Source organism: Mastomys coucha, unplaced genomic scaffold (assembly GCF_008632895.1).
Source record: "Mastomys coucha isolate ucsf_1 unplaced genomic scaffold, UCSF_Mcou_1 pScaffold22, whole genome shotgun sequence".
Classification (NCBI taxonomy): domain Eukaryota; kingdom Metazoa; phylum Chordata; class Mammalia; order Rodentia; family Muridae; genus Mastomys; species Mastomys coucha.
The window spans coordinates 182,051,265-182,061,734 of record NW_022196905.1 but is presented as its reverse complement, the minus strand read 5'-3'; the positions used below and the strand labels follow the sequence as shown (position 1 = coordinate 182,061,734).

At 40.5% G+C, this 10,470-nt stretch overlaps 1 protein-coding gene across 1 annotated transcript in view; it reads left to right on the top strand.

Annotated features, from left to right (window-relative positions):
• Positions 1-10,470, top strand: part of Asah1 (N-acylsphingosine amidohydrolase 1) — a 32,350-nt gene that overhangs the window by 13,554 nt on the left and 8,326 nt on the right. The window contains exons 2-6 of the mRNA XM_031339612.1: positions 167-213; positions 4,293-4,383; positions 5,148-5,234; positions 7,322-7,400; positions 9,606-9,680. Of these exons, the coding sequence (XP_031195472.1) occupies positions 167-213; positions 4,293-4,383; positions 5,148-5,234; positions 7,322-7,400; positions 9,606-9,680 (379 nt within the window). The remainder of the gene's footprint in view (positions 1-166; positions 214-4,292; positions 4,384-5,147; positions 5,235-7,321; positions 7,401-9,605; positions 9,681-10,470) is intronic.

Sequence of the window (10,470 nt, the reverse complement as noted above, 5' to 3'; positions counted from 1 at the left end):
GGATTTGAACTCCTGACCTTCCAAAGAGCAGTCGGTGCTCTTCCCCGCTGAGCCATCTCACCAGCCCCCATTTTTTTTTCTTAATAAATTATACTTTTTTAAAAGGTTGCTTCAACTAGAAAGCATTTATAATTTTCTGAAATGTTTATTTTTCTTTGTTTTTTAGTGGACAGAAGATTGCAGAAAGTCAACTTATCCTCCTTCTGGACCAACGTGAGTGAGCCCAGATGACCAAGCCATTGTCCTGTGCATATACCATTCTTCTATAAATAATAGTAGTAAATGAAACCTAAGCGATATCTTCCACCTGGAGACAAGGTTTGGTTTCCTTATGTGTGTGTCCTATGTATATGACTAAGGCAGATATGAAGGTAATCTGATTAAAATGTCTATTTCTTGCCCATGAAACTAATAGGAAAGCAAAGAATTTCTGCGCATCACCAAACTATTCTCTCTCCTAAGGAGCAGTTTTTGCTCTAAGACAAACAGCTTGCATCACACACACTGAGCTGTGGTACTCTATGGTGTCTGGATACCAGCCCCCAGACTGCATTGGAACGTATAAAAGGAACCTGTGTATGAAAGAGTCAAGAAACAAACCTTGACTTGATAAAGCTTTCAGGCAAAAGAAGATCAAAAGCCCTAAGACGAGACTAAAGCTACATTTTATTTTAGTCTAACATTTTCAGTTCCCGTTTTCGTCTTTCCCAATCGTAGTGATGGAGCAAGCCCCAGCAGTGTGCAGTTCTAGGCGAGAGGCCCAGAGGGAACAGCACGCAGGTGGAAGGAAGGAAGGAAAGGTGTAGGAACAGCTGTCTCTGGCCTCTGGCCTTCCCTCTTTCTCCAAGTACACTCCTGGGGTGGAAGAAGCAGACTGCAGCCAAGACCTTCAGGTTTTGTATTGTTACAAGTTCCAACTGGTCCTTTTCCTAACACATGTATTCCAAGTAACCTCTGCCAGTACCCTCGGGAGACTGGAGTGTTACCTCGTGTCCGTCCCTTTAAGCATTTCTGATGCCTGTTGATTGCTTGTCTCTGTTGTGTTGTTTGTTCATGTGTGTGTTCTGTCCTTTGGATTAGATTGTAAACCACCTTAGAGCCATGTAGGCTTAGGCAGTATGGTTTATGCAGTGGTGTGGGCATAGGGAATACCAAGTTTCAAATGACAAAAGTGATAGTGTTTGTAATAAAGTAGAAAATTACACTCTGTCGGTTCCCACTGATGGAGCATCGGTAGCTGTCGGTTAAGAGGACCTGTGACTACCCAACTTACCTCTGTTCATTCCCCTTGTGTAAAGATTTAGGAGTCCAGCTTCAGGAAAGGTCTTCCTCTCCATCACTACTCTCCTGCTGTCATCTTGGCCTGATTGTGTCTCCTGCCCAGTTCACTGAACATTTAATGAGTACTTTCTGTACTAAAGGCATTTTTTCCTTACTGTCTTTTAAATGTATTTTATATATGTCTGGGACTATATTTCATTATAAACTGTAAACCTTCCCTGATTAAACATAATACAATTTGTTACTGTGTATGTGAGTGTGCATGTCCATGCTGTATGTGTTTTTTCTCTTTGCTTGCTATTTCTACTGTTTTCTCCCCGTTTCACTATCTCATTCTTCCACACTGAACTCCTCTGCCCTATGCCTAACCTTTTCTTTTCTGAACTGTGCAGCAGCAGCTCTTGACATCTGAGAGATAAGGATGACATTCCCGGACCTTTAATTAGTGATTGTCTTCACAGTCCTATGAGGTCATCTTTTCAACCAAATTCATGGGTCTTGGTGGCATGCAGCAGCCAGTGTGAGGGAGGAAAGAGGCAAGGGACACCTGTTCATCTGGCCTGACCAGTCATATCAATGCAGATGTCCAGGAACTGACAGCCACACCACCCTGCAGCCACTGGAATCCCATTAAGCATTTCTTTTGCTGCTCCTTAGCTGCTCTGCACCTGCTCTCTATTTGTGCACATGCTCACTGTGTCGCTCGGACTAGTTTACAAGCCACCTGGAAAGCCAGGACAGTTCCGATATCATTACAATTGCAGTGACTGGACTAAGCAAATGTAAAGTCTCAAATTGACATGATAGTTAAACACTGCTTATGGTAAAGTAGCAAGACCTATTGTGGAAATCTCTACTGCTCACTAGTGCTAAGAACTTTCTTTCTACATATTTCATGCTCTCATAAGGTAGACACCTTTTGTGTCTATAGGAAATAGAGGTACAGCTCCTAAATAAAAGACTATCTTAGAAAAGATATTTTTTGTGAGAAAAATATAAGATCAAATTAAGCTTTAATTATTAGAACAACTTTCTTAATCATATTAAGCAGTTCTCAAAAAATTCTGATTAGTGGAGGTTTTATTATCAGGGTTTCCTGTCTTTCTAGTCCCACAAAATTTGATCCTCCCTGATAATGATCTTCTTACCTCTCTGTTTCCTCTGTCAGTGCTTCGACCTGTCCAGTACCCAACTGAAGTAGACTCAGGAATGTATGGAAGGCACTCAGATTGCACTGGTTCTGTTAGAACCTGAGAAGGGAGGGGCTGGCTGGTTGGATTCATAGGTAAAACACCAGCCACCAATACACATCACTCCAAGAGCTTAGCACTTCATTACTGCAACTAGACATGGACATCCAAAGGCCCAGCTTGGAGGAAGTGGAGGTGTCATTCCATCAATCCATAAATGGGGCACCAGATTACTAAACTATGGGACACAGTTTTGCATGAGGAATATGATTAGTTTTAAAAAAGAAGGAGGGGGAAAAAGATTTGTCATAATGAGAAGGTCCCCCACTCACCCCAAAGGCTATACAGTCTTCATGTAGGTATCAACTTTTAAGGAACTAAGGAACTTGAAAAGAGCAACGCAATTCATTCATTGTTAGTTTTGTGTAAATCTGTATTTCCAAAATTGAGTGCATTTGTCCCTGCATCTAAACCATAACACGAACGGGTACTGGCTAACAGATTCATAAAACCTTGCACAGATACCTGGGTCCCAAGCTCGGCAACATCATCTAGAGAACCACATATCACAGTAATAAAGTATACAGAGTGTCCCAGTAAATGCCTGCCAGGAAATAACCCATCCCTGGCTATAAATATAAGGTTAGATAATCTGTTAAGAGCCAGGTAACACTGCAGCACACATCAGTATGTACCCTATACTTTTCTCAAAGCAATAAATGGCTCAAGTGATGGATAGTTTTCAATTTAGCTTTTAATCTAATACATCATTGACTGCCACACCCCTGGACTATTTTAGTTCATTTAAAAGTATGAGAGAAGTATGGCACATGCCTGTGATCCCAGCACTTGGTCAGAGCCAGAAGGATTTAAGGTTCCTGAATTCAAGGTCAACCTTGACTACATAGTAAAATGAAGACCAACTTGGGCTACAGGAGACCTTGTCTCCACCCCAGCTTTCAAAACGGGCCAGAAAATGAAGGTGCTAGAGCAGCAGATACAACTATAGGGTTTGTACACCAGGAGTATGGCCATCCATTAATAATGGGTGGACATCGCTTCGCCCCCATAGCAGAGATTGCTGAGTGTGTGGGTAGGAAGTTGAGAATGTTCATGACAGAATAGGCAGAGTGCGCAGGAGTTCTGGGAAAGATGAGTTTGCCTTGGAGAACCAGAGGCCATCATGGGAAGCTTGTATTGTTACCACTTTGGGCTCACAAGGGGACCTCACTGAAGCCATAACAAGAGAACAGTTTGACCATGGTGTTAGACTGACTGACAGAGCATTCCAGACTAGAAAACCAAGTGCTGAGTATCCTAGAGTCTAGATGGTCTAGTGTTCTGGGCCTAAACTAAATTGTTAATAGATATTTAGGAAAAACCCAAAAGTAAATATTTTCAGTCAGTAGTATTTTAAGTTCTAGCCCCTGAGCCACAGTTGACTCACATATCAGCAAGTCATATAAACCTTCCAGATCTAGTAGGTAGAACTGGTTAGTTGGTTGGTTGGTTGGTTTGGTATTTAGGGGAGGAGGGGTTGTTGGAGCCAGGGTCTCACAGGGTAGCCCAGCATCTTGAGTACTGGGATTCCTATGGCAGGCTCAGAATGGAGAATTCTATTCTGATTTCTGAGTCTATTTCAAATTGTATCTGTAAAAGAAGGCTGAAGCACTGGGTGCAAACTAATTTCTTTGCAGATTTTGCTTTGAGTAGCCAACTTCCATACTGTTGTTCTGACTGTGTGCCTAGTCCATCCTTTCAGCTCTATAACCCTCCTCCTAAAAGTCACTTCTGCATTTCAAGATGCATTTCTCATTGCAGCTACAGAGGACCAGTTCCATGGTACACCATAAATCTTGATTTACCACCCTACAAAAGATGGCATGAATTATTGGCTCACAAGGCACCAATGGTATGTTATGTGTTAACTCTCCTTGTTATGACTGAAATATAATTCTGCTTTTTAAAAACTACTTTATAAGTTGCATTTGGAAGCCCACACCCATAATCCAAACACTTGGGAAGACTGTGGCAGGCCAAGTGTTAAGAGTTTAGGGACCAGCCTGGTCTACATAATCAGTTCCAAGGCAGCCTCAGCTATAGTGAAACCCTGTCTCAAAAATACTACTACTATGGGAAATAGGAAGATGGATTGTCATTTGAGAGCACTTGAGGACACTCAGGATCCGTTCACAGCACCATAGGATAGCTCACAATCACCTGTAAGCTGATTCAATGGAGTTGTTTGGCCTTGTTTGGCCTTGTTTGGCACGAGGCATGCACATGCACATATATATATATAATACTCATACATATAAAATAAAAACAATCTTCTTTAAAATTACTACTGAAAGTTAAAGGTGTATATTTGATTCTCTTCCACTATGTATAGTACTTGGTAGAGGAAAATATGTCATTTCCCTGTAGCTTTTTGTAATTTTGGGGTGTAGAATTTGTCTCTCCTTCCCTTTATACTATCTCCCTTCATCTGAATGATTGGGAAGCAATGCTACTTTAAAGAGAAAATTGTGTTCATAAACTCATGGAAAATACTTTCAAACTGTGCTGTTTTGTTACATATTTTGAATAAGTTAGATCTACATTGTTTTTATGACAGCAATATGAATCTTAAATCTCAGTACTTTATGTATTTTTAGTGTTTTATTTATTTTTCAGTTGAGGATTTTAGTGAATTCCATAACGAATTTAGTGAATGCATTTGTGCCAAGTGGAAAACTAATGAAGATGGTGGATGAAAAGTTGGTAAGAAATATTTTCTTCAGTTAATTTTAAGGATTTATATATAAACACATGGACATAGAAAGTTAAAAAAAAATGTGCTTGGGTGGAGAAACATTGAAGCAGCAAAACCACAGGGCCTACATGGGTCTACAGCAGGTCCTCACAGCAATGGGAAAATACACAGATTTCATCAGGAGCGTGAAATTTGGAGCTCTTATAGTTTGGTATACAGTTACACCACTGAAAACCTAGTTTCTTTCCCCTGAGAGTATAGGTCAATGGTAGAGCACCATCATAAGTATGTTGGAAGCCCCAGATTTATTCCCAGCATGAGAAAGAAAAACTTAGGCCTTAAATCAACTCAAGTTACAAGTAATTAAAGAACTCATAGATTTCTCTAAATAAAGGTAGAATAACATATTCAGGCTAACTGCGTATTCTATGGAGTCTATTGGTATCTGTGACCCTTGAAACTCAATCGTGCTGAATGTTTCTTGTAGCTAGGCAGTCACCAAATCATTTCCTTCCCTGACCCCAAGTCCTGCAGGAAGGCTGCATTTCACAATGCCTATTAAATATAGGTGGTGCCAATGAGCATCAGGGACTGGCCCCAGACCTCCCCAGGTGTTCTCATCATCTTTCAGATTCTGCTGCAGGGCCAGGTCATAGAGAGGCCGGAAGGCTCTAGAGCAGATTCAGGGAACTGATGACTTCAGCAATGAATACTCTCTTAGCTGCAAGTCTGACCTCTACCCACTGCTTTCTCCTTCTGTTGTAACCAAGACAACCATGAGACATTGCCATCTCCTCCAGGACAGACCTGCCCTAGTTGAAAACCCTTGTCCTAGAGACTGGATAAGCAGAGCAGGTGTTCCTCCCTATGACCCTTGCTAATCAGCAAGCCTGCTGGGTCATGCTTATGTTCTCACCTCATTATCAAAGTTATCAAATGCATTGACAGAGTCACCCAATAAAAGTTGGTAGGAACTAAAGGGAAGTGAGTCCTCACGTGCCCAGTACCTAAACCTTCCTCTACTCTGAAGTCAATAGGGAGGCAGCAGGGCAGTTTATAATGCCATGGTCTATACTCTGTGGTGCAGGTTTTGATGTCTTGAAACCACTGCCTTTTAAGGATGCATCAGTCATGTACCTATGAAACCATAGTTTTCTGATTTGGAAGGATACTATTTACTAATAATATTTATTTCATATGATGGCTGTGAGGACTATGGCTTATCATTCTGTAAAGTGTCATGCTCAACCTTTGTCACTAAGTTGATGGTAAATTGGCTAGAACATTTCACTCCCATTGCTTTGAGTTCACAGGGAAACAAATAATATGCTTAGTGAGGTCACCTTATGCAGATGGTGAAAACAGGATATTGGAGATAGCTCAGTGCCAAGCCCGATGACCTGAGGTCCATCACCAGATCCTTCATAGTGGAAGGAGCAGAGCAGCACCTGCAAGCTGTCCTCTGACCTCCCACACGCCTTACTTATGCCATAGATGTGCACATGCCCCATTCACATACCTTATGACGCGTGTGCATATACCACATTCACAAAATAAGTGAGCAAATAAAGTAAAAAGAGGACTTTTTAACCACATTGTCTTAGCAGGAGAATATAAATTGTGCTCTCTAAATTTGTGTTTAGTTGAGGTTGAGAATACAATACAATGTCCATCACTGAATTTGCTCATGTGTTGTTCGCTCATTGAATACAGCTGTGCAGCTTAGGGCAAGCCACTAACAGTGACAGACAGCTCTGGGAACCTGTAGAATACTACATGTTTGTTGCTGAGTGCTGCCAGTTGCTAAAGAGTAAAGAAGAAAAACTTTGCTCATTACTTTGATCGAGATTAAGTCATGCAGGTACAAGGACCCCAGTCCCCTCTCTCTGGGGACTAGGCCAAAGATCAAGAGGAAAACAAACTCTAAGAATCACAGGTTTTGTAGGAGTCCAGCACCAAGCATTAAATAGAATCTTTTAGAAATGCATGATGTAAATGATTTTAAAATAACTTATGCCTAAGAGAGTTCTAGTTGGAGTACCAGATTGCAAAGCATGTGTTTAAGCTCAGTGTTCGTTGGTTTCTTTCTTTTTAGCCTGGTCTAATTGGCAGCCTTCCTGGACCCTTTGGAGAGGAAATCAGGGGAATTGCCGATGTTACTGGGATTCCTCTAGGTAAAGTTCACTTTGCAATGCTTAAAACACTTAATAAAACCTGGTGACATAATTGTGTTGAAGTCGGATGTGGATGCACTACATATAGTGAAATGCAGAAACCCTAAATGTAAACAGCTCATTGAAGGTTTCCAATGTGTCCATGCATGCACGTCCCACTCAGCAGGTGAAGGAAATTCCAGTCCTCCAAAATGCTTCATCTGCACAGACAATGTTTCCTCCACAAGTAACCATCTTCCGCCTTCACCATGTTAAAAAGCAAACTGAGCATTTTAGTTGGGGTTCTTTCTTAACCCTGCCAGTCATTCCAGGTTCTTGACTGTGTGATTGGTTTTCAGACTTTGTTTATTAATAATTGGGCCACATTGATGTGTGTGTGCATGCATTCTTGCACATGTTTCTTTAATGGATATATATACACTGATTTCTCTTGAACTGAACTTTTGAATCGCAGGATATCTAGCGATGTACTCAGCCTTGTAAATTCTTCAAGGCTATTTCCTAAAGTGAACAGAATTATTGGCAGCATAGCATATGAAAAATTAAATTTTCTCATATTGATATCACATTTTCCTGGTGAGATACTAACTTTTTTTCAGTTTGACTTTTTCTATATTCCTCGATTTTGGGGAAGGGTAAAACACTAGTCAAGTTTTCTTCATATATTTCTAATTGATAAGGCATTTACTAAAATTGTTTATCTTTCCCTCCATGTATCGTAGTGACATCTCTGACCTAAGTCAGGTGCTTCTGCCTGTGCACTTTCTTCTGTGCTGTTATCTTTGTGTGAGGCTCATGCGAGCTCAGTAACTGAAGCTTTACACTACATGTCAGTGGAGGAATTCTTCACCTTCGGTGTTCTCCTGGCCATGCTAGCCTTCAGCATTCTGGTGTGCTTTAGAATCAGCCTGCCACCTTGACAGTCAATGCTTTGAGTGAAATTAGAATATCATGAATACTGTTTAATGTCAACCTTTGCTTAAGAATTGATTTCTCAAAGGCGTTTTTTTTTTTTTTTTTAATTTTTGGGAGAAAAGATCTTATATGTCATTCATTAAATTATTATTAGGTAGTGATATTTGGGGCTATTAATTTCTATTTTCTTGGTTCCACCTTCCCCCCTTTTAAGTCACTGCTTTGTAGCCCAGCTGGCCTCAGTTTTGGGGTCCTGCTCCTGCTTGAGAGCTAATGGGATTCTGGGCATGCACGGCCTCACTCAGCTCTTCAAACGTTTGTCCTTGCAGTTTTTCAGTTTGTGTCATTTATTGGAAAAGGTTTTGCTCACTAATCTCAAACCAATCAAAACACTCAAGTCAGCATTTTCTGTAGCCATCAGCGCTTTCCACGAGAGAACTGATGGAAATTCTCTCTTGTTTCTCAACAGAAAAAGAAGAGAGAATGCTTTTGGCTACTGCTTTTGTTTGTCTTGCTGCACTAAATAATGTTTGTTTTGTAAGGGCCAGCAAGATAGATCAACAAATACAGGGACATGTTGATAAGCCTTACAACCTGAGTTCTAGATTCCTAGGATCCACATTTTTCTTCTCACCATCACAATGTGCACCATGCCAAACTTACACTCACAGTGACAAACTTATACACACAAACACATGTATGAGCACACATGAATAAATGTACATTTAAATAAACACAAAAATATTACAACTGCTGGATAGTGGTGGTGCACACCATTAGTCCCAGTTCTTGGGAGGCAGAGGAAGCAGATCTCTGAGTTTGAGCTAGCCTGGTCTACAGAATGAGTTAGTTCCAGGGCAGCCAGAGCTACACAGAGAAACCCTGTCTCAAAAATAAAACAAAACAAACAAACAACCCAACAACAAAACCAAAAGCAACAACAGCAAAGCATAGCTGAAAAACAATTTTAAAAGATAACATACTGGAAATATATACTTGTCATCTACATGAGAAGAAAGTCTTATTATATAAAGAGCTATCACAAGTCATTACCAAATATAAATAACTCTAGAGAAAAATTGATTAATAGCTCATGATAATACTGAGATTCATCAAAACATAAATAACTGAAAATAAGCTTAGGCTAAAGTAAAAATGCATGCTAGGCATAGAATGTCAGCAGACAGAAAAGCATGCTGCACACCTTCAGATTAAAAGGGGAATGGCATTTTCCTTTAATGTCATGGTTGTTAACACTGGCAAAACATTTCCCTGTTTTTCCCCCCACAGGAGAGATTATTTCATTCAACATTTTCTATGAATTATTTACCATGTGTACATCAATCATAACTGAAGATGAGAAAGGTAATCTGCAGAGCACATCATACAATATATTTTTTAGAATAAGTTAGAGCATATGCTTACTAGGCTTGCTATTTCAATTGTGTGTCTGTCGTATATCATTTTGTATATCTCGGTAAAGTCTTATAAGTGCATTGAAAATTAGCCTTATTTTAAGACTACTATAATTCTTATTAAACTTTAAGTGAGAAGTGTGGAAAATGTGGAAGAAATGTTCTGGACCAGAGAACTTCTTTTTAAAAAAGATCATTTTAAGTGTATGACTGCTGGCTTGAATGTGTTGAATGTATACCACGTGTGTGTCTGATACCGTAGGAGGCTGCAGAGGGCATCTGATCCCTCACGACTGCAGTTACAGAAACTTATAAACTGCCATGGGGGTGCTGGGAACTAAATGTGTGTCGTCACCAGGAGCAGCACGTGCTCTGCACCACTGAGCCGTCTCTGCAGCCCCACAGAGACGTTCATGTTTTCTGCATGGTCCATTTATCCCCACCTGTATAACTTAGGAGAAGTTCTCACAAGGGTCCCTTGTTACCTGTACAGAGGCAGTGTTGTGGTCACTGTTCTATTGCTGTGAAGAGACCATGACCAAGGTAGCTCTTATAAAATAAATATTTAATTGGGACTTGGTTCCACTTTCAGAGGCTTAGTCCATTATCATCATGCTTGGCAGCAGGCAGGAAAGCTTGGTGCTGGAGAAATAACTGAGAGCTTCACATACTGATCTCCAGGCAGAGAGAGAGAGGAGAGAGAGAGAGAGAGAGAGAGAGAGAGAGAGAGAGAGAGAGAG